Genomic DNA, 24,747 nt, shown 5'->3' with positions numbered 1-24,747 from the left:
TATAACACCTCCTCCCTGTGAACCTCAATCCCATCTGGAATCATTTACTTCCAGCAAGCACAATTATTTGCCTGTGTGCTCGGGTTGACTCCAACCAGGAGGGATATTATTCCTATATTTCCATTGACTCCAGTTTTGCCCAGGCTTCTAAATGCCACACTTGGTCACATGTTGCCTTAACATCAAGAAAAGTCAATTTCACACCACTGTTTTAGTTCAACTGTTTTTTCCATGTTTGGACAAATGAGATCAAAATCCGAGTGCCACTGGTAGAACCCAAATGGAATATCAGAGCGAGGAATCACTTTAAAGCACTATCGGCAACCCTTTGTATTACTTTGTTTATGACTGAGAGTTGTTAGATGGGACGGGTATGTAAAGCGCATCCATGGACAATTTTCCATATTGTGTTGTAGCTGTACTGGAACAATGTTTATTGCCTGATTTGGCATAGTATTGTTAGAATATTGTCAAGATCCATTGTCTTTGCAATACACATATCTTCAGGCTGTGTCTTGACATCATATGAAATGGATCAAATAGGCTCAAGATTGGCATCTGTGATGCAGGCGACCTCAGGAGGAGGCTGAGATTGATCATCCATTTGGCATTTTTGGCTGAAAGTTGTTGTAAATGCTTCCATCTTGATTTTTGTTCCGATGTGTTGGGATTTAATTGCCGCTGGAATTTTTGAGGAATCTCCACGTTGTATTAGTTGTTGAATTGCCTTGCATCATTCACGGCTGGATGTGGCAAGGTTGAAGAGCCTAGATCTGATCTGTTGAGATGGGATCACTTTGCCTTGTCTTTCACATTCTGCTTCCACTGTTTGGCATGCCTAGACTGTAGCTTCACCAGGCTGACACCACAGCTTTAGACATGCTTGATGCTGCTCCTGGCCTGGCCCCCTCCAACCTGCATTGAAGATAAGCCTTGAGATTGCTAGTCCAGTGACTCTGCCAATACGCCACTGCCCCACTTTCTTTAGTTTAATATTTGATTTACAACAGTAAGAGGATTCAAATGCTTCACTCCTCTGGAGTAAAGACCACTTCATTTTGTGCATTTTATAGTGAGTCAGGTCTAGCAATTGGATCTACCAGATACAGTAGCAAAAATCTGGCCTTTAAATGTCAAGCCTGATGAGTGTTTCAAGCATTTTGTCTCTCAAGATTTCCATCAGTAGTTCAGCATTTTGATGTTATAAAAGTCTATTGCTGTCAGTCTTGAAAATTTAAATTGCTCCAGCATACACAGATTATTAATGTAGCAACATAGAGTTTTCCACAACCTTTTCTGAATTCTCTCCTGGATGGCCTCACTTTAATTTTTAGATTCTGTCCTTAATATTCTAATATACTTCACTTGAAAAAAAAGTTTTTTTCCGAGTGTCTGGCCTTTGTATTTTTTTTTTAAACACCTTGATTAGGTCCCTTTCTATACTCAAAGAATATGCCTCAGGTCTATGCAACTTATCCTCATAATTTAACCCTTAAATCCTAGCACTAGTATCATTCTAATAAATTTGTGATATACTCTCTCCACAGTCGACATATCCTTCCTGTGGTGAACTGCTCAAGATGAACCAAGTAATTCAGGTGGAATTTCATCAAGGCTATATGAATATTATTTCCTGCTTTTTATATTCCAGTCTTCATAAAATACTTCATCTCGAAGATATCAAAAGGACACATGCACTCGCAATACAAAAATAATTGCTGCAGTTTTTAGGTTTAACCGCTAGATGTCATGAACACACAACTTCCCTGTTCTCTTGGGATTGTTGATGTTTTATTGAGAGGCAATACAACATTACGCAGAACAAAAGATTTTTAACTCTGAAAAACTTTCCCTGTCAAGGCAGCTGACCTCATTTTTGACTCCTAGAGGTTTGTCTTCTCTCTCATGAAGGCCAATTTCAGTCTACTGTTGAATGCTTTCTGCTGAATGGTGCCCCAAAATTATTATTGTGGTGTGACTTTACAGAAATACCACTCCCTTCGCTGCCCATCTGTTTCTCTCAACATCTCCCTCTTTTCTTTTCCCCATTTGCAATCTCCCCCTGCCCCTAGACATTAATACAGAGAAATAAACTTTTTATTTACATAACACCTTTAATGACCCAAATATTTCCGATCCAATTGTTGGACCAGTAACATCTGATATTTTAATGTTACACAAATCATTATGATATTTACAAAGGAGGGGCAGTGGCCTTGCTTTAACATCATATCCCAAAGTGTCGCTTCCAATGATGCTGAGCTCCCTCACAACTGCACTGAATTGTCAATCTGGATTTTGAGGTTAGGATTTTGGTTCTCAACTTGAATGCACAATCTTCTGACCTAAAGTGTGACACCAAGAATCATTTACAGCACATATTCCTCATGGCATCTGAAGAATGATTGAGATAACGACACACAACATAGTGATAGATTAGTTAAACTCAGGACCAATGTTATTACAATGATATCATCTTTATTCATCTGCCCCATGGCCTCTCCACTTCTAATATTTTGTCCAAAGTTGGACTGAATCTTAGCCAAAAAAGGCAAGTGTGAGCTGCATCGAACTTTTTTTTAAGATCCACTGAGAATTCTGTCTATACCTTAACAAATGTGCCTCATTGTCTCCCTAACCTGCTCCAATGGCATCCCTCATATTCAATCCTAGCTCCAAGCTCCGTTCCCAGAACACTCAGTGGGTATCTGCCAAAAGACTGGCATCTCATGCATCGACATCATCTTTGAAAAGCTGTCGTGCACCCATTCTATTGTCAGCAATCCAGCAACATAATGACACAGCACCCGTATGTTGCTCACGGCACATGGCCATCATGGCTCACATGGCTGACATAACCTTACACGTACAATTCGTTTTCTCACCCTGGTTCCTGTTTAACCACTGGTCCATACAGTTTATATGTTCTTAGCTACTCCCATCTCAGCACCCTCTCTACACCAGTGCCATCCCCAATCTGCCCCAGTGCTCACTGGACACCCACATGTCATTGTCCAGTGGGGAAACATAACATACTGGTGAACCATTAGATAATTCCAAATATGAACTTTTATTGACAGCCAGCAAAAAGAAATACAAAGAAAATGAATATAGGTGCAGTTTGCCCCCCTAATGTAAACTAAATGCATGACAAACTTGACAGTCTTCTGCAACCAACTAGCATAAGATCATAGGAACATTAGAAGGCCATTCATTCCTTCAAGAACTGTTTTACCATTCAATGAGATCATGGCTGATCTGTGGCTTAACTCTTTTACCTGCCTTTGGCCGAGATCCTTAATACTTTTGCTTAACAAAATTACCTATCTCAGGTTTAAAATAAACAATTGATTCCATACACACTGCTGTTGGTGGAAGAGAGCTCCAAACATCTACCAGCCTGTGTGTGTAGAAGTGCTGTCTAACATCTCTTCTGAATGATCTAACCCTACATTTTAGTCTATGACCCCTAGTTCTAGAATCGCCAACCAGTGGAAATAGTTTATATGATTAAATGGTGCTGTTTTTGTGGCAATTTATACACATTTTACTGTATTTTCACAAATACAAGTAACAATAAATTTCTAGGAGAAAGTGAGGACTGCAGACGCTGGAGATCAGAGCTGAAAAATGTGTTGCTGGAAAAGCGCAGCAGGTCAGGCAGTACCCAAGGAGCAGGAGAATCGACGTTTCAGGCATAAGCCCTTCTTCAGGAATCATGAAGAAGGGCTTATGCCTGAAACGTCGATTCTCCTGCTCCTTGGATGCTGCCTGACCTGCTGCGCTTTTCCAGCAACACATTTTTCAACAATAAATTTCTATCTATCCTGGCTTTCCTGTTAATATTTTGAAATTTTTTTATTAGATCACCCCTTAACCTTCTAAATTCTGGAGCAAACGGGTTTAATTAGTTTAATCTCACCTCATAAATTAACCCTTCAAGTCCAGGTATAATTCTTGTTTCCTTTCGCTGTTCTCCCTCCAAGGCCATTATCTACTCTCAGTCCTCCATGTGGGTATTAGGATTTTGTATAACTGCAGCATAACAGAATCCACAAGAACTGTGTGTTAATGAAATCAAAGAGTTAAAGAATACAATAGCATGTAAAGAGACCTTTCGGCCCAGCACGTGTCTGCTCTGAAAGACCCATTGCAGCTTAGCTCAGTCAGGGAGAGCTTACTCCAGCTTAATATCCTCATCCTTCTCCTCAGATACTGCTCCTGGTCCCAGACTTCTCAGCATCTATCATGTTGCATTGTGGCCTCTTTTAATTGTTAAGAGAATAGCACACCATGATGTTGCAGCACACTCTGTCCAGTCAAGACTGGAGCCCTATCCCTGACTTCTCCAAGTTGCATCAACTGAGTGATCAATACATTACCTCAAAAAGGGAGCACCCTCTGTGCTCAGACACTTCCTACTCCAAACTCATGCCAACTGGGAAACTTCTCATTGAATTCAGTATAGTTCACTTTTATACTCCCATGATACATGATGTTCACTTCATCCCATAGCACTCTTGGAAGTTCCACAAGTGATAGGGCACTTTTAATAAGCAATTGCAAATGTTCAAGTTATTGTCACCAACTCCTGTGTGGCTGAGATGATAATGTTAGTTTAACCAGCACCAATGGCACGATGCAATTCATTTGATGAGCATTTGATACATCAACATGTTCATTCTGTGAGCATTGCATATGTGCAAAGAATTATTTGCAAATTAAACATTGCTGGACTTGCAAACCCATGCTTTGTGTACTTGCCTCTTCAATGTTCTAAGGTCCAGAGGAAGTGGATCTCATGGTTTTACCATCAAACTGGCATTGATCCAACCCACCATATGCATTGTCCCAGCACTTCCTACTTGCATTTGGCAGCTAGACAACAGCATATGATGGCAGGGAATGCAGTTCAGGGTGAACCCCATCAGCATTACGCCTTGTCTGGTTAGCATGTTCCCCTCCAAGAGTCTCCATGTCCTCTTTACCTCGCTCTACCCTGACAACTTATTTTCACCCATTCTGCTGATGTGAAGATGCATCATACAAAACTTTGTCTTCAACTGTACTCCCTAGTATCAGAACCCTGGCACTATACATTTTCTCCTCTACACTCCCCTAGTGGTGGTCACCACGAATGCCTCTGCTTTCCTGTCCCCCAGCCTTATTTCACTCTAACCCTTTTGACAGCGAGCTCCCCACTGCCCCTGCAAACCTCCCTTGCATCCTCCCCAGTGATCAACAAATCAATGTCCTGGACTGTACCCATCCCAGATCTTTGACTTTAATTAAAAACAACCCCGGTCATGACTGACTGAACCCTGACTACTGTCTTTACAGTTCTCTGATTAACATTACACAATTCTTCCGATTGCTGCTGCTGGCTCAACAGAATGGACGGGCGTCTGAAATGATCCTAAGGCGGTGAGTGTTCCCAATTGACGACTGATCATGGCCAAGACCCTGAACTCTGCGTGGCCTATGATGCTGACTGACCGTACCAGGACAACCTGACCAACAGCTGCGCTCGCCCCCAACTGGACTGAGGACTGGTTTCCCCTTCCTCCCTTCCCACCTCTCAACACCAACACCCCCCAATCAACCAACCAATAGACAGTTGAGTGATGCTGACAGTGTTAAACTGATATCTCAATGTGCTGTTCAGCAAGACGTTCCTCCCCACTCACCTAGACAGATCCTTAATGATAAGCAGGACTAGCATCCTGAGTGTGTGACTGCACTAAACAGTGTGTCACTTTGGCAGTACTAACAGTATTTTGTTCTGGCATGGCATGGTAAGCAAGCCAGTGGATGCCAAGTAAGTGAGTGCTAAGACAGCCCTGAGATGCAGCCTGATCCAATCAGTGAGCTGGGTGCCCATTCATGTGTGCAAATGGCTCCTGCAGCAGCTATTCAGTGCTATTTGCCAACATGCTTTGCAATGCAGGTTTATGCTTCCTGAGTAGATGATATGTGCGTCAGACAGGTGCTATAAGGTTTGTAGGTGTGACAGCAATTTTGGACAAGGACTGTATGCAGCTGGTACCCATGGATCATGCCCCAAGATGCTGTTTGGTGCTAAGCTGGTTGTAGGCCGGCAAGTTGAAGTCATCAGATACCTGCTCGGATTTATATGGTGGGATTTCTCAAAGTCTAACATGTTCGGTAAGGTAGACATCGGAGTACTAATGAGAAAAAATGCAGTGTTATTAAACATTTAACAAGCTACAATCCCCCTTAATTGGCAACTCACTGCAGCCTTGCAAGAAACTAGCCTTGCTGCTCATGAAAAACATAAAAGATAGTGAGATATGCCCAATGTCAAGGTAGATCTTGTCCAATTCTGCCACAAATCACACCATAGCCCACCTCACTCAGATACATCAAGGATTCCACCCTATGTGTTTCATACCAGGTAATTATGAACATTGCAACTGTCTCCAGGATGGTCACTGATCAACACTTATGAATCATAGAAATCCAAATTAATAAGTAACTGGAAAACATTGATAAGTGAACAGGTACACTTTTTTGAACTCCCATAATTGCATGCAAACTCAGAGTATCACAGAGTGATACCATAAGTGTATTAAGTATTTTATTGCATTGGTTTTTTTGTAGACTCATTGGCAGAAATTTTCTTTATTCATTCGTGGAATGAGGGTGTCGCTGGCTAAATAAGCATTTATTGCCCATAATTCCCCAAAGATAAGTTAAGAGACAGTTATAATACAGAAGGTCTGCAGTCACGCATAGGCCAAACCAGGTAAGGACAATAGATTTACTTCCCCAAAGGACTAGATGAACCAGATGAGTTTTTAATGACTATTGACAATGATCAACATTAAGTAAACTCTAGTACCTTTTAATATTCTTTAAAATTTTAATTCCAATTTCACCATCTGTCATGATAGGATTGGTTTCCATGCACTCACGGCATTAGACTGAGTTTCTGGATTGCTAGAAAACTGACATTACCACTTCTGCTTCCTTTGCCCACTTACCACTCCTCATCTGCTTTCGATGGGTCTGTATTTGAAGACGTTCAGAAAGATAAGGGATGAGCTGACTGAAACTTACAGAATACTGAGAGGCCTGGAAAGAGTGGGCATGGAGAAAATGTTTTCATTAGTAGGAGACACCAGGACCCAAAGGCACAGTCTCAAAGTAAAGGGACAACCCTTTCAAACTGAGATGTAGAGGAATTACTTCACCCAGAGTGTGGTTAATCTGTGAAACTCATTGCCACAGAAGGCTATGGAGACCATGTCACTGAGTGTATTTAAGGCAGAGAGAAATAAGTGCTTGATTAGTAGAGGATCAAGGTTTGCAGGGAACTGGCAAAAAATGGGGTTAAAAAACAGATCAGCCATGATCATATGGAAGAGTGGCCAATAGGTAGAATGGCCAATTCTGCTCCAATATCTCATGGTCTTATGATTCACTGGTGAGTCTGGAGGAGGGGTGCCATCAGGCTTTCCCACCACTTTGCTGAGTTTGCTTGTAAGCTTCTAGCAAAGGCTGGTTCCATTGTTCAAAGGCACTCTATGCTTGAGCAAGAAACCCCAGCATTGAGAAGGTGGTGGTCACTTAGAGCTATCCTCCTGTCTCTGAACATTCTCCTTCCTATTTCCCATGATCATCCTTATGCAACTTCCATCCACCTTTACTTACCTTTGGCATCAGGTCCCTCACTTAATCTGGTGGATGCTTTGCCACCAGTCACTACTGCTTACAGTGGCACTACCCACAACGGAGATTTTGATTTTGATTGGCCAGCGCCTCTTGGTGGGGGAGTTTCTACTCTTGGGCTCTTTAATCCCAGGGAGGTGAGGCCACTAGCTCTTTGAAGGTGGTGCCACGGGTCAACAGAATAGTGAGGAAGGCATTTGATAAACTTGCTTTTACTGGTCAGTGCATGGAGTATATGAGTTGCAATGTCACGCTGCAGCTGTACAGAACATTGGTTAGGCTATCTTTGGAATACAGTGTTTAATTCTAGTCTCACTGCTATAGGAAAGATGTTGTTAAACTTGAAAGTATCCAGAAAAGATCTACAAGAATGTTGCTAGTTTGAAGGGTTTGAGCTATGGTGAGAGGTTAAATATATTGCGGGTCTTTTTCATGGAGCATCTGAGACTGAGGGGTGATCTTATAGAGGTTTATAAAATCATGAGGGGCATGGTTAGGATGAATAGCCATGTTCTTTTTCCCAGAGTGTGGAGTCCAAAATTAGAGGGCATAGGTTTAAGGTGAGTGGTGAAAGGTTAAAAGGGACCCAAGAGGCAATTTTTTTTATGCAAAGGATGCTGCATGCATGCAATGAGCTGCCAGAGAAACTGGTGAAGAATGGTACAATTACAACATTTAAAAAGGCATTTGGATGGGTATGTGAATAAGTAAGGTTTAGAGGGATATAGGCCAAATGCAGACAAATGGGACTAGATTAATTTCGGACATCTGGTCAGCATGGACGAGTTGGACTGAAGGGTTTGTTTCTATGCTAGACATCTCTATGACTCTATGGCCTTCTCCCAATAGAGTTAACATAAGATTATATTCTGCCTCAAAAAACTGAAATTACAGGAAAAACTCATCAGATCTGGCAGTAATTGTGAAGACAAAATGGAGTCAATGTTTTAGGTACAGTGACCCTTCATTCTGCAGCAACTTCTGTTTATTTTTTCAGTCTACCAGAGTCTGGAGTTTTTTTGTTTTGGTAACTTCAGTATATAGCTTTTAGCCTTTAATCCTGGAGACTGCAAACCTTCTGGATTCAGGATTGGAACTGAAATGGGAAATTTGTCCACTCACACGTTGTGAATCTTTGAAAATCTCTATTATAATACCTTTCCACCAGGAACAGGGTACAGGTCAGAAATGTGACGGAACTCTCCCTGTCTCGATGGGTACAGCCACAATAATGCACAAGAAACTACACACTGTCCAGAAAAAAGCAATTACATGACTAAAAAGATTTGCATTTATCCAACAACTTTCATAACCTAAAGATGTCCAAAGCGTTTTAAAGCCTATAGAGTACTTTTGAATGTTGAATATTGGTATGAATTGTCGATGTATTCACCACCTTGAACATTAACCCCTTCATTGTGATGCACTCTTGACAGAGTGCACCGCAGCTTTGAACCAAGGCTTCTTTAATACATCTCACAAACTCATAACCTCCACCATCTGAAAAGAAAGAGCATCAGTTGCCTGAGGATACTATCACTTTGAAGTTCCCCTTCAAGTGAAATGCTATCCTGACTCATAGATATATAATGTTAGTTTCTATATCAACATCACAATTTTGGAGCTCCCTATTTGACAAGGCTGTGGGAGTACATTGCTTGATGATCTATAGCCATTTAAGAAGGCAATCAACTGTTAAGTTTTGTCTCTGGCAGGATATATTTACCTGATGTGACAATGCTTATGTTATTCTTTGTAGTTCAAAAATCTAAAGAGATCTTTAGATGGATTGAAAAACCCAACTGAGTCTATTACAGAATGACTTATTGACAGCTACACTTTTGCGCAGAGAAGGTGTTAAATATTTGGTACATTGAATGAGGAAGGCGAAAGGTGCTGGCATGACCTAATATGTCATGTTCCTCCTGGTTCCTTATGGTGCAGCAACTCTCAGCACAGACCTCCATCTACTGAGCCTCATCTGCAACCGTGAAGTGATGCCAGGTGGTGTAATAATGTGGTTAAGAACTACACAGAGACTAATAACCACAAGAATGGCTGAAGCACAAACATTTATACATTATCTGATAGTCACATATAGTCTATTGTCATCCATGTCACCAGAATGCCTTCAGTCAGCTTTTGTCTTCCTTTCCCACTATGCCTTAGTACAGTCCCTGGTACTGCAGCTGGGGTGGTGGAAGCCCGCTAGCCAGAGGATCCTACTGGCCCTGGAGATTTGTTTGCCAGAGGCAAGTTGACCCTCTTCGGTCTGAACTACCAGGGTTGAAGAGGGCAGGAAAGATAGAGATTGACAGCTTGGACATCTCTGCAATGTCCTGAGTGGAAACTACTGGGTGATGCTAATCCTGAGACTTGAGTTTCAACTTTGTTTTTACGTCCTGCAACCAAGTAATTCAAGCCTGGAGACAATCACTTACTCTCTCTCTCACCATTTGCTGTCATCTGTTTCCTCTGTGACTATGAAACTAAACAGTTTATTTGTAAATCCCCTATGACTTTGGCAAACAATTGAGAAACTAGAAGAAATGATTTTTAAAATGTCCTGGGAAGAAAATCTGACACCTCATCTAAGCCTGTAAGACTGGTGCTATTGAACTATGTTATTTTCTATTTTTAACTTCACCCACAACAACCACATTTTTCATTTATCTATGTCTATTTACATAGGTAGGGAAGAATTTTATGGGGGAGTGAGGTAGAGTTTTATCTAGTAGAATTATATGTTTACAGCTCATAGATGTTTACCTATGATTAGAAGTTATCTATTTATAGTATAGTCACTTTTGTTAAGCACAGGAATCTGGCCAGTGTCATAGGGATGTACAGCATGGAAACAGACCCTTCAGTCCAACCCGTCCATGCCGACCAGATATCCCAACCCAATCTAGTCCCACCTGCCAGTACCCGGCCCATATTCCTACAAACCTTTCCGAAAGTCATTCCATACACATACCACCGTCTATGTGAAAAAGCTGCCCTTTAGGTCTCTTTTATATCTTTCCCATTTCAGCCTAAACCTATGCCCTCAAGCTCTGGACTCCCCAACCCCAGGGAAAAGACTCTGTCTATTTATCCTATCCATGTGCCTCATAATTTTGTAAACCTCTACAAGGTCACCTCTCAGCCTCTGACACTCCAGGGAAAATAGCCCCAGCCTGTTCAGTCTCTCCTTATAGCTCAAATTCTCCAATCCTGGCAACATCCTTGTAAATCTTTTTTGAACCCTTTCAAATTTCACAACATCATTCCAATAGGAAGGAGACCAGAATTGCATGCAATATTCCAATGCAATATTCAAATGGCCTAAACAATGTCCTGTACAGCCACAACATGATCTGCTAAACTGATGCCATCAGATGTAAATTGGGAACTTTGTGTACTTTGATTAAATCTTTAACTTTTGTTTCGAGCCAGGAACTTGAATATCATCACACTTTCTCAAGTGGGTCGTAACAACTGTAACACTTGAGATCAGTTTATTCAGCATTTTAGATCAGAACAGAGTGTACAATAATCAAAGCAGTTAACCTGTTTTGTTTCTGGACTGCATAGTTGACAATCTTTTAAAAATAATTGACACCATTATAATATATCAAGTTGTAATACTTTTCAGATGTATTGTAAATTATTTCATTCTCTGGAACACATGAGAAAGAGAAACACAACACCTTATTGTGACGTGACCCGGTGCATTTCACAGGGACTGAGTTACATTGAAATAATGGTTGCAATGTAAGCAACTACAATTACCTCTGGGGACAGCTGAACCCAAACATTAGGTAAATGATGAAATTTGATTACATTTTTGGTGGTTTGCCTTATCTCAAATGAATATGAAAAAAAAACCACAAAATGCATTTACATAGCAGCTTTCATATTCATCTGAGAGCTCAAAGCTCTTCTTGGCCAATAAATTACAGTAGCTTTGAAATGTATTCACTTTTGTTGTTATTGTCAAACTTGGCAGTGAGTGTTTAATTTCCACATGAATCAATGGCGCAAGCAGAATGAACCTTGGTTTAACATCTGCATGAAAAGATAATACCTCTGTATGGTTTTAATATTGCACTACAGTATTGGAATTTGTGCTAAAGCTCTAGGTGGAACTCATAGCCTTTTGACCTTAACACAAGGCTGCAAACTTATTTACAGGAATGAGTAATGCTGATATGTTTATTTCTCATCCTTCATAAGAATGAAAATGTGACATGACTTCTAGAACTGCAGCGGGCAAAGGTGGTTTTTGGACCACGCAATCTAGTCAAGGGCTCAAATGGTTTCATTCCCTGTAACTCTGGCAACATTGGTGAGTCCCAACAAGCTGTACTTGCAGCGCAGCCTCGAGAAGGGTCTGCATACACCAACTGGCATGAAGCCACATTGACTCTCAGTTCTGGAAGTTGCTACTGTGTACGAAACTTGGGTATCTGTCCCTGTATTTATTTGCCAGCAATATATTCAATTTATTGAATTCAACAATAGGGACTTTCCACTAAAATTGTAACAATGCAATGCAAATACTTATCTGGCTCATAGTTGTCTTACTGCTTGATGGCACCATTACAGATTTAATATAAAATAATATAAGCAATAAGAGCAGAAATAGGCCAGTTGGTACTTCAAGGACACTTCAATCTTTAAAAAGATCATGGCTGATCTTATTGTGGCTCACCACTCTGTACTGCCACCAATCCCTTCTCCTTAATTAGGCTATACATTAAAATTCGAACTCAACCTTAAATATATTCAATGATTCAGCATCCAGTCCTGCGTGGGAAGAAAATTCCAAAAATTAATAGCTGTCTGGGAGGAGAAATTCCTTCTTCAATTCTATATTAAACAAAGCTTTTTAAAAGCTCCTTATTCCAAAACGGTTGCCCTGAGTTCTACCATAAGGAATCATCATAGGTTCTACACTGTCAAGCCCCCTCAGAACTTTGTTTCATTCTTGTAAGATCCAATTTATACAGGCCAATTCATTGCAGGAATCAACAAAATGAGTTTTCTCTAACAACTGCAATATTAGTATATCCCTCCCTGAGGAGGAATATCAAAACAGCCCACTGCACTCTAGGCACAGTTTCAACTGTGGGCTGTCGTGCTGTAGTCCATCTCTCCTACTTTTATAATTTTTTCCCCTTCCAGTAAAAGTCAACATTGTATTTGAAACCAGAATATCATGGAAATTTTAAGCAAAAGTGAAAAATGCTAGAAATAGTCAGCAAGACAAACAGTATCTATGGTGAGTGAAGTGGAGTTAACAGTTCGGGTCAGTGAATTGTTTTTTAGATTATTTACAGTGTGGAAACAGGCCCTTCGGCCCAACAAGTCCACACCGCCCCGCCGAAGCGTAACCCACCCATACCCCTACACCTACATCTACCCCTTACCTAACACTACAGGCAATTTAGCATGGCCAATTCACCTGACCTGCACATCTTTGGACTGTGGGAGGAAACCGGAGCACCCGGAGGAAACCCACGCAGACACGGGGAGAACGTGCAAACTCCACACAGTCAGTCGCCTGAGGCGGGAATTGAACCCGGGTCTCCGGCGCTGTGAGGCAGCAGTGCTAACCACTGTGCCACCGTGCCACCCACAAATGCTATAATCCAACCATTAATCTCCTCCCCTCACATACACTCCTGATGTCACAACCATGATAATCCACTTCAATTTGTTCTTAAAACACACCCCAAGCCTGATCATATCCTCCATCTGAACCTGTATTCAGCCCCATGGTCCCTCAAAGCCTCCAGGTCAACAATGTCCTTGAGTTCACTCCAATGGTCTTTATGCCAGCCACCTACCACTATTAGCCTCACACCTACCATGTCAAGTTATCCAGTATCCAGTGTAGGCAGTTATCAAACCAATGCATAGATTAGATTAAATAACACTTGGAGTAATGCATATAGTTCTGGTTACCGCTTTATAGGAAGGACATGGAAGCTTTGGAAAGGATTCAGAGGAGATTTACTAGGATGTTGCCTGGTATGAAGGTCTTACGAGGAAAGATTGAGGAACTTGAGGCAGTCTTCATTAGAGAAAAGTTTGAAAGGTGATTTAATTGAGACATTTAAGATAAGAGGGTTAGATCAGATGGACAGTGAGAGCCTTTTTCCTCGGATGGTGATGGCTAGCACAAGGAGACGTATCTTTAAATTGAGGGGTGATATATAAAGGACAGATATCAGAGGTAGTTTCTTTACTCAGAGAGTAATAGGGGCGTGGAATGGCCTGCCTGCAACAGTAGTAGACTCACCTACTTTAAGAGTGTTTAAATGGTCATTGGATAGACATATGAATGAAAATGGAATAGTATAGGTTAGATGGGCTTAACATTGGTTTCACAGGACAAAGCAACATTGAGGGCTAAAGGGCATGTATTGCGCTGTAAATTTCAATGTTCGAAATAACGTGATATGAAATAAAAGTTCGAAACAATGCTCTCTCTACACTATGCAGCCATGCAGCCACTATGAGAGTCTGCATACGCCAACTAGTATGGGTCATATCAACTTCCAGTTCTGGAAATCATTGTTGTGTATGAACCTTGGATATCTGTGCAGCAGTGGCAAAAAGTAGAGGGAATGTAGGTTCTAAGAACTGAATCGTACTAGAAATCAGGCAAGTTTCATTTTTGGCAAGTCTTGTGGAGGATTTCTCTCCTCTAGCCTAGTTTATTTTACTCACACGATCTTCCTAAACTTGCCTAATTACCTATGGAACTTGCACCTACGGTGTCTTGCTTGTAACCTTCTGCTTGTCACAGACAGAAGTACTTGGCACTACTGGGAACCTGCTGGATTCCTGCCATTTCTGTCAACTTTGAAATACAATTCTGCACCAAGGCAAGCATTGGCAGTCCACACCTGCCTTCGACTGCTCTTGTCAATATTCCCAAACATAGAGTCATAGAGTCATACAGCATGGAAACAGATCTATTTGTCCAACCAGTTCACACCAACCATGTTCCCAAATTAAACTATTCCCACTTGCCTGCTTTTGGCCAATATCCTTCCAAACCTTTTCTAATCATGAACATATCTAAATATCTTTTAAATGTTGTAGCTCTAGCCACATTTACCACTTATTCTGGCAGTTCATTGTACACATGAACCATTCTGTGTGTGAAAAAGTTGCCCCTCATTTCCTTTTTAAACCTTTCTCTTCTCACCTTAAAAAAGTTAAGAAAAAAAAAACCCTTGTTCTTCTTATCCATGCCACTCAAGATTTTATAAACCTCTATTACATTACCCCTCAATCTCCTGCGCTCCATGAAAAAAAATCCAGTGTTTCCAGTGTACTTTTATTACTCATACCCTCCATTCCCAGCAACATCCAGGTCAATTTTTTTCTGACCCCTTTCCACTTTAATTATATACTTCCTATAACAGTGCACCAAAACGAGACATAGTACTCCAGAAGAGGCCTCACCAACATCCAATATAACATCAACATCACGTCCCAACTCCTATACTCAAAGGTCTGAGCAATGAAGGCAAGCATGCTAAACAGCTTCTTAACTATCTTGTAACAGATAGATGGGAAACTGAGACCCAGTATTGCTGACTGGGACCTCAAGATCCTGATGAACAAGGGGTTGCGTCAGGTTACTGCCCATAAATTATGACTTCTTGATGGTGGACAGTAGGAGCAAGTGTCAAGCTGGACTTTCCTGGTTACTGCTCTAACTTTCATCTTGCGATTTGTCGCTGACTAGTTTCTATCTGATGGTGGGAGAATTTTACACCAGTTATGTAATAATGAGGATGTTAATTCACACTAATACATGCCAATACATTCACTAGTAGAAATCTTATCATGCTGTTCAACATTTGGTGGGAAAATGGGACTGTTCGCTCTTGACATTGAGAATCTTACTGCTGATCTTACTTGGTCCTCACAATTTTCTTGCTATTGCCTACATTTTTCAGGAATTGAGAAGGTTCAACCTGAAATGGCCATTGTAACTTCACTACTTTAAAAATGTACTTTTTAATTAAAAAAACATTTGCTACATTTACATTATTTCACCCATATATTGTCCTATGGCAAAAAAATATTCAATTCAAATGCATAATCTCTTATGACAGCAAAAATTGGAATCTGTTGACTCACTTCAAACAGTCTATAAATATTTGTAACTGTAAATCAAACTGAAATGGCAGGCAGCTTTTGTGATTATAGCTGGTTGTTAAGTCAGTCATAAATTTCTCATCAAGTTATGAAAACCCTCAGGCTTTTTTTAAACAATGAAATAGTAAGCAGTAATTTTATAACACTCCAGCCATTTATTTAAAATGCTTAAAGGGTCTTTTAAGTATCTTGTCAGCTTTGCAGATTCATTCAACCATGCTTTGGATGGCTCTATGGACAGTTGCTTTTGACAACTGATTTTGACAAATCTGTTAACAGTTCTAATCAGCTCAGTACTTGGAGGATATACATTTATTTTGTGCATTCATGCCCACTTTTAACAATCTGAAATAATATCTTACCTCTCATAAAGAGCACGCTATCTTCCTGAAAGGATACCTGACCTCTTCCAATGTGTCCTGGACAATATTCAAAGGGGACAAACAGGAGGCTGGTATTCACTCAAAATGTTGACCTCCACTTTCTGATGCTGTCTGTATTGCTGTGTTCTTCCAGCCTTCTATTTGACTACTTTGGATTCCAGCATCTGCAGTTTTTTTAAATCTCAAATCAATATTCAAATAGGAACCTTACTTTCCACCAGCTATTCAATGGAAATGTATAAAGTTCAGGTCTGCTTTACCTGGTCAACAATGCACACTTGGTGTCTCACACTTCTGGGTTATGAAGATCTGATGAGAGAGAAGGCAACTTATGACTTGAATCATAGAATCATAGAATCATAGAGATGTACAGCATGGAAACAGACCCTTTGGTCCAACATGTCCATGCCGACCAGATATCCCAACCCAATCTAGTCCCACATGCCAGCACCCGGCCCATATCCCTCCAAACCCTTCCAATTCATATACCCATCCAAATGCCTCTTAAATGTTGCAATTGTACCAGCCTCCACCACTTCCTTTGGCAGCTCACTCCATACATGCACCACCTTCTGCGTGAAAAAGTTGTCCCTTAGGTCTCTTTCATAGCTTTCCCCTCTCAAACTAAACCTATGCCCTCTAGTTCTGGATTCCCTGACCCCAGAGAAAAGACTTTGACTATTTATCCTATCCTATCCATGCCCCTCATAATTTTGTAAACTTCTATAAGGTCACCCTTCAGCATCCGACACTCCAGGGAAAACAGCCCCAGCCTGTTCAGCCTCTCCCTGAAGCTCAAATCCTTCAAAACCTGGCAACATCCTTGTAACTCTTTGCTGAACCCTCTCAAGTTTCATAACATCTTTCCGATAGGAAGGGGACCAGAATTGCACGCAATATTCCAAGAGTGACCTAACCAATGTCCTGTACAGCTGCAACATGACCTCCCAACTCCTGTACTCGGTACTCTGACCAATAAAGGAAAGCATACCAAACGCCTTCTTCACTATCCTATCTACCTGCGACTCCACTTTCAAGGTCCAAGGTCTTTTTGTTCATGAATTAAACTCCATCTGCCACTTCTCAGCCCATTGGCCCATCTGGTTCAGATCCTGTTGTAATCTGAGGAAACCCTTTTCGCTGTCGACTACATCTCCAATTTTCGTGTCATCTGCAAACTTACTAACTGTACCTCTTATGCTCGCATCCAAATCATTTATGTAAATGACAAAAAGTAGAGGGCCCAGCACCGATCCTTGTGGCATTCCACTGGTCACATGCCTCCAGTCTGAAAAACAACTCTCCACCACCACCCTCTGTCTTCTACCTTTGAGCCAGTTCTGCATCCAAATGGCTACTTCTCCCTGTATTCCATGAGATCTAACCTTGCTAACCAGTCTCCCATGGGGAACCTTGTCGAACGCCTTACTGAAGTCCATATGGATCGCACCTACTGCTCTGCCCTCATCAATCTTCTTTGTTACTTCTTCAAAAAACTCAATCAAGTTTCTGAGACATGGTTTCCCATGCACAAAGCCATGTTGACTATCCCTATTCAGTCCTTGCCTTTCCAAAATCATGTACATCCTGTCCCTCAGGATTCCCTCCAACAACTTGCCCACCACCGAGGTCAGGATCAGGTCTATAGTTCCCTGGCTTGTCTTTACCACCCTTCTTAAACAGTGGCACCACGTTTGCCAAACTCCAGTCTTCCGGCAATGGCCAGTTGCCTCTGTGAATTATGGATGTATAAAACACAAACCACTACCAAGAAAGTGGAAGTGCTATGTTCAGAGTCTGGTCTTTGGATTTTTGGCAACTTTTCTCACTTTTGCTACATTGAAGAGAAAAGTATAAAAGTGGTGAAAATTCAGACCCTTCTCTCCTATCTTCTATCAGTCTCTCCTATCTTCTACTAAATTGCAGACCTTCTTTTATCCTATCACCCACACTCTCCACTCAAAACTCATCGCATCTTCAACATCTCCAACTTCTGGTGAAAAGTTAGTAACCTGGAATGCTAACCCTGTTTCTATTCACAAATGTTGCTTGACACACCGCTAAATATCCCCAGCATGTCCCGTCTTCAATTTAACTTGCATTCTGAATAACTTGCTGTCTTAGCATATTCAAGTTTTGTGATTCAAGTGCGAGGACATCCAGATCTCTCAGTACCACAGCATTCCGCAGTCACTTTTCATTGGAATAATAATGTCTTTTCTATTGTTCGAGGAATAATGAACAACTCACATTCTCCTAAAGTAAAGCCATTTTTCCTCCGCCTCATTTACCATATCTTTAGTCGCTTTGTGTCTTCACAATTTACAAACCATTAAAAGTCATTAGTTCCGCGCATGCTAGGCGACAAGTCCCCTTTAATTCTCTAACTCAATGATGTCACTCCCAAGCTTGGTGGGCGGGGTCTCACTGTGACTCAGGTCCCGCCCACACCCCAATCCGATTGGTCAATGTGTGCACGGCTTGGGTAATAGAGCATGCGATTGGCTTTTGGCGCTGTCTGTCGGCCTGCTTTCGCTGAGGGTGGGCTGGTGAGCTGAGGGCTCGGGGGTTGGAGGTGGTCGCTGTGGTGTGGCGGGAGGGAGAGGCGCAGAGACACCCAGAGCTCATCAGCAGGGTGCGGAGAAGGTCCAGATCTCACCGGGCTCGCAGGACTATTCTCCCGTTTCCCCCCCGGGATCGATAGAGTGGGGGCATTTCTTTCATTTTCCTACGGTTTTGTCGCGCGAGGGCTGGAGTGGCATGACGGAGAGCGGAGCGGAGACCGAGCTGCGAGGCAGTGGGAGTGTTCGTAAGGTGAGCGAGGCTGAGTGCGGGGGACAGGGCGGCGGGCCGCGTTTCCAAGGAGACAGGCACCTGTCAGCGGGGCAGTGCCTACAGGCTTCAAACAAGAGCAGAGTGTAACACTAGGAATATGCACTGTAAGGATTGAAAAGTGTAGGGAGAGTGAAACATGCCGAATGTATGCTGTCGTCTCTAATGTAGGGAGAGTTTAACACGCAGAATTCATGCTGTAATTAATGTGTGACTCGGAAATTATGCTATAATAGCACAGAAACTAAAATGTGATCGTTCACCGTACAGAGAGTCTGACTTGGATAATATATACTATAATCATTCACCGAGAGTAACTTACAAAATATAATTATCGGCTTAAAAGTGGAAGATTGCAGTGGTACTGTACTAATTGTTAATAGCTATAGTATACATTTTCAATGAAGGAGAAATGAAACTTACTATATACTGCAGTCATACCGTAAGAATATATATGCAGTAATTAGTGTAGTGAGAAGGAAAACGTAGAACACAATGTATATAGGGAACTTGATATATTTGAAGTCCTGATATTTTGTTGTAGTGTCATATTTTCAATGTTACTCATTCTTTATTTGGTTCAATAACATGCTGAATATATGTACAGTTGTAGTTTGGACTCCTTTTATTGTTTGCGTGCCTGAACTGTAGATGATTAGAACGATCACAATTTTTTAAAGTAAATCTATATTAAGGAATTTAATTATAGTGTTGAAATGGTGCACATTGCTGCCCCACATTATTGGCCTCTTCCATATAACCCCAGAGGCAAGGAGGATCCAAAAATCAGGGTAGCTTGGCAGCTGCTTGGATGATTCGTATAGGGTGTTTTTCTGATTTTGCTCTCTGCTGTAGTCTGTCAAGGGTTGCTAATCGTGGCTGATGTCATGATATAACTAAGGAATAAGGCAAGGAGGTAGGCCCTGAGAACCACCTCAGCTAGAACTTTGAGCTGTTCATGTGATTCTGTACCATGTTCTTGGCCAACTGAGCTGACTGGCTCCCCATTTATCTAATATTGTTTTGTTACCTTTTTTTCTCTCATTGAGTTCCCTGCCTACCTACCTGGTGGAACGAAGGAACGTTCACTTATGATGCTCTGGCCATTATTGTATAGGATTGACTTGCATTCTATACTTGCTGTGTTGAAGAAAGAAAGCTACATATATACAGAAGAAACGACAGGCTAATTGTTAAAGATTGAGCAGAAATACAGGGGAAAATTATACTCTGCATGTAGGAAAAGTTTAATCAATTAAACTCCCAAGTGTTGCTTTATTTAGAGATCCAGAGGAAGTTTATAAGAATGATCCAGGAGATGAAGGGCTTGACTTGTGAGGAGTGGTTGAGATCTTTGGGTTTGTACTCAATGCTTAGAAAGATGAGGGGGAATCTGATTGAAACTTACAGAATGCTAAAAACCTGGGTAGAGTGGATATAGAGAAGATGTTTCCACTAATAGGAGAATCTAGGACCAGAGGATGAGACCTCCAGGGTGAAGGGATAACCCTTGAGAACTTAAATGAGAAGGCATTTCTTCAGTCAGAGGAATCTGAGGAATTTGTTGCCACAGAAGGCAGTAGAGTCCAACTCATTGAGTGAGTGTATTTAAGACAGACGTAGGTTCTTGATTAGTAAGAGAATCAAGGGTGACCGGGAGAAGGCAGGAGAATAGGATTGAGAAACCTAGCAACTGTGATCATATGGCAGAGCAAACTTGATGGGCCAGATGACCTTATGCCTCTGTATCTTTTGGTCTTCTGTTGTATTTTATCACCAAACTTATGACAAGAGGAATAAATTCCAGTCATCTATTCTGGCAGCTACATACCTCCTAATCCTAGTTTAATTTAAAATAAGAATGACATTTATCTCATCAGGATAAACTCAATATCTACATCTCAATTTTCCAGGAGAAGGCAACTACATTACAGAAAACTTTAAAAGACTGCAGATTGCAGTGAGATGTAAGGCTTATATATATTTAAATTTTTGAGTTTGAAGTTTTGAACAAGTAGCATGTGAGTTTTTCTGTGTATCTGAATGGGTTTAATGAAAACTTCTAGATAGCCATGGTGTTTTCTTTTGTCAAACATTTGTAGACAGAGAGCTGAAATCTAATAGATTTTTGTTTATAATGGGAGAGTTTACAGGCAAGCAAAGTTCACAAAACTGTACATTAGGCTTTCTGATTGAAAGTTCTGGACTTGTTTGGTTTATGCTTGGAGGGAAAGATTCGCTGTTGAGAAAGATAGAAGATAGTTCAGATTTGTTTCACAAAAACTGCCTCAGAATAAGGCATTTATTAATAGTTCCAGAACAGAATTGTTTGAGTATGATCCTGAAGTATTATTTAAGACTGTGAAAGTTTGAACCCAACTGTTTGAAGGCTCCAGAAAGAGGCCATTAGATTCTCCAGTCTGATAATTGAAGTTACAACTAAATTAAACTTGAGGTGGTACAGATTCTCTATGCTGTGTGTATTGCAGAAAAGTGTCTTTAGGCAGAATGGGATGATGTTATGTCATGTTTTGAAATCTTTCAACTTGCATTATTTGTAAATGGTTTGATTTTATTCAATTTTATCTTCATTTCTTTCACATTATAAACTTCTGTTTTATTGATATAATCTCCAATATTTCTTGCTGATCTTTCAGTGAGAAATTATCTTATTTAAAGCCCAAAACAAACCCAAGATATGATCTTTCAAGCCCAATTTCAATCTGACTTTTCCCATAATAAGATCAGTTGGGATCATAAGAGTGGGGAGAAATGAAGAAATGGGATTGTATAATTTTGGTAACTGAGGAAAAAATAAATTCATGTAGACAACAATTTGTTGAGCTCTGATGCATAGTTGCATAGTTCTACTGATGAGAACTGGTACCAGGATAAAGCTTAAAAAAAATCACACAACACCAGGTTAAAATTCAACAGGTTTATTTGCAAATACTAGTGTTCGGTGTGCTGTTCCTTCAGCTGGTTGTGGCTCACAGAATTTATGGCCAAAGGAGCTCAGTATCATGGAGATGTGATACAGTAAACAATCTTAGATCAAAACTTCCATCTTTTAAAGTTGGATATGCTGGTTTCTGTTCTTTGACATGTAAATCCCAGAGCTACTTTTACATTACATTCTCAAGGAGCTCAGCTTTTGAGGCATGGTACATTGGTGATACCAAGCAGACCCTACGACAACAGATGAATGGACACCGCACAGCAATCACCAGGCAGGAGTGTTCCCTCCCAGTCGTGGAACACTTCAGTGGTCCGGGACATTCGGCCTTAGAACTTGGGGTGACCATCTTCCAAAGTGGACTTCGGGACAAGCAGTACTGCAGAGCAGCTGAGCAGAAGCTGATAGCAAAGTTCAGTACCCATGGGAATGGCCTCAACTGGGACCTGGGACGCTGCAGGTGATCCCACTGCAGAATACACATGCACATGGACATGGACACACTTAACCAAACCTACACACCCACTCTACCTCATGCACTCACACCCACATGCACACTTAATCTGTCGTTGCTACATGTGCACACACACACACACACACACACACACAAGCTTATGGGGTGAATTTGTTTTTGCAGAATTACTTTTCATTTTGCTCAAAAACTACATGAATCCATGTAAAGCTCTGAAAAACTATACTGATGGTTTGTCAGTCTGACATAGCATTGGGGCACAGACAGACTTCACACCTGTTGTTTTAAAAAGCTGAGTTATCTTGAGAATGTAATTTAAAGGAAGTCCTGGGATTTATATATCAAAGAACAGAAGCCAGCATATCTCATTATAAAAGATGAAAGTTTGAATCTAAGATCGTTTACTGTATCACCTCTCAATGACACTGGACTCCTTTGGCTATAAATTCTGTGAGCATGATCTTAACCTCCACAACTACCTGATGGAGCGGTGCTCCGAAAGCTAGTGCTTCTAAATAAACCTGTTGGACTATAACCTGGTGTTGTGATTTTTATCTTTGTCCACCCCAGTCCAACACCGGCACCTCCAAGTGATGGGTACTAGAATATAGCCATCTATTTGTTAGTAGAATTGTATCTTGTAAAGTTTCACTGAATACTTAGGCCTATTGAATATTATGATTTTTTTTGAGAATTTGTATAATGTATTCTTTCTAAAAAAAAAAGTTTGGCTGTCATTTAAGTTAGCAAACAATTTTGGAACAAGAGTGTATTTTGAGGTTAGGAAAACTTTTGCTATTGTGTACACTTGTGCAAAAGTTGATCATTTGACTTTTAGCTTCAAGCAAACTTACTTTCTTATGTACCTTGTTCAAAAGGAAACTTGAGTTTTTGAGATATTAAGACATTTTTAGGACTAATCAATAGATTTCCAGATATTAAAGGCATCAAGGAATATGGGACTCATGCAGGAAAATGGTATTGAGCTAGAAGATCATTCATGACTGAAATTAATTGCAGAACAGTTGAATGTTATTCTTCTAATCAGTGTTTTATGATTATTAATTTTTTATAGGTAATTACTGTGGTTCACGGATTTGAAGGCTCCTGAGTGAGCCATTAGATTTTTTTCTTTTCTTCTTCTTATTAGATTAGATTACTTACAATGTGGAAACAGGCCCTTCGGCCCAAAGCCATTAGATTTTATTCCTGCTAATTCTAGCAGCAGACTACCAGCCAATTGACAAAACTAATCTGTCCCACATGATGTCATGATTCTGTTGAAAAACAAGAGCAAGTTAATTGGAGAGGAAAAAAAAAGTGTACAAAGGATTGAAGTGTATTTCCAAAATAGTAGAAAGTGAGGACTGAAGATACTGGATTCCTGACGAAGGGCTTATGCTCGAAACATCGATTCTCTTGTTTCTCGGATGCTGCTTGACCCATTGTGCTTTTCCAGCACCACACTCTCGACTATTTTCAAAATAGTCATGTTACCTATCTGTGGAGTTATCTGACTCTAGGCCATCAGAACCAAAGAAAAGCAGATTTCAGAGTTCAAAGCCATTGTCTGATGGTGATTTTATAAGAAAAGGAAAATTACGCTATGTCTCCAAACTGAACTTGATAAAATCATCAAATTTCACTTTCTTTTCTCCATATAAAAATGAAATAAATGTGTATTTAGAGATGTGGATGAAACACTAGTGAACGCTAATGGGCAAACACATTGTTGAAAATATTATTCTTCCTGACAACTGGCCAGAAGAAGTTTAAAATCACTACACGAGGTTATAGTCCAACAGGCTTGCTTGGAAGCACTGGCTTTCGGAGCACTGCTCCTTCAGGTGGTTGTGTGGTATAAGATAATAAGACACAGAATTTATAACAAAAGATTAGTGTCATAAAACTGAAATGAAATATTGAACAAACCTAGATTGTTCAGTCTTTTAGAATGGGTTGCAAGTTTCGGATCATTAGTATGTAAATCCCAGCACTTTTCTTGAAGTCACCTTCTCGAGATAACTTAACTTAACTTAAGGTTTATAACAAAAGGTGACATCTCAACTCAGACAATGCATTAAATCAGAGCCTGTCTGTATCCCAATCTTGAGTCAGATTGGTTCTATTTCCAAAGTGGAATATAAATTATTACATATATTGACTGCCTGCAGATTGTGCATCTTTCTAGCCAAATACACAATGTATCTGCAAATATAATTGAGCAAATACAAATTCACCCCATG

At 40.6% G+C, this 24,747-nt stretch overlaps 1 protein-coding gene and 1 long non-coding RNA gene across 4 annotated transcripts in view; one reads left to right on the top strand and one right to left on the bottom strand.

Annotated features, from left to right (window-relative positions):
• LOC140476972 (uncharacterized) overlaps positions 1-18,610 on the bottom strand; it is a 166,293-nt gene extending 147,683 nt beyond the window's left edge. The window contains exons 1-4 of one of the 2 annotated variants that reach the window (XR_011960636.1): positions 18,492-18,610; positions 16,502-16,550; positions 16,221-16,405; positions 3,937-4,035 (exon numbers count right to left, since the gene is read on the bottom strand). This is a non-coding gene — a long non-coding RNA (uncharacterized lncRNA). Of the gene's footprint in view, positions 1-3,936; positions 4,036-16,220; positions 16,406-16,501; positions 16,551-18,491 lie in introns of those variants that run through there. The other variant, XR_011960635.1, reaches the window with a different exon arrangement.
• Positions 18,611-18,822: 212 nt separating this feature from the next.
• Positions 18,823-24,747, top strand: part of rhpn1 (rhophilin, Rho GTPase binding protein 1) — a 91,953-nt gene continuing 86,028 nt past the window's right edge. For both annotated transcript variants that reach the window (XM_072570018.1, XM_072570016.1), the window contains exon 1: positions 18,823-19,055. In XM_072570018.1, the coding sequence (XP_072426119.1) occupies positions 19,002-19,055 (54 nt within the window). In that variant the 5' untranslated portion in view covers positions 18,823-19,001. The remainder of the gene's footprint in view (positions 19,056-24,747) is intronic.

This window comes from Chiloscyllium punctatum, chromosome 5 (assembly GCF_047496795.1).
Source record: "Chiloscyllium punctatum isolate Juve2018m chromosome 5, sChiPun1.3, whole genome shotgun sequence".
Classification (NCBI taxonomy): domain Eukaryota; kingdom Metazoa; phylum Chordata; class Chondrichthyes; order Orectolobiformes; family Hemiscylliidae; genus Chiloscyllium; species Chiloscyllium punctatum.
This window is presented reverse-complemented; position numbering and strand designations above follow the sequence as displayed.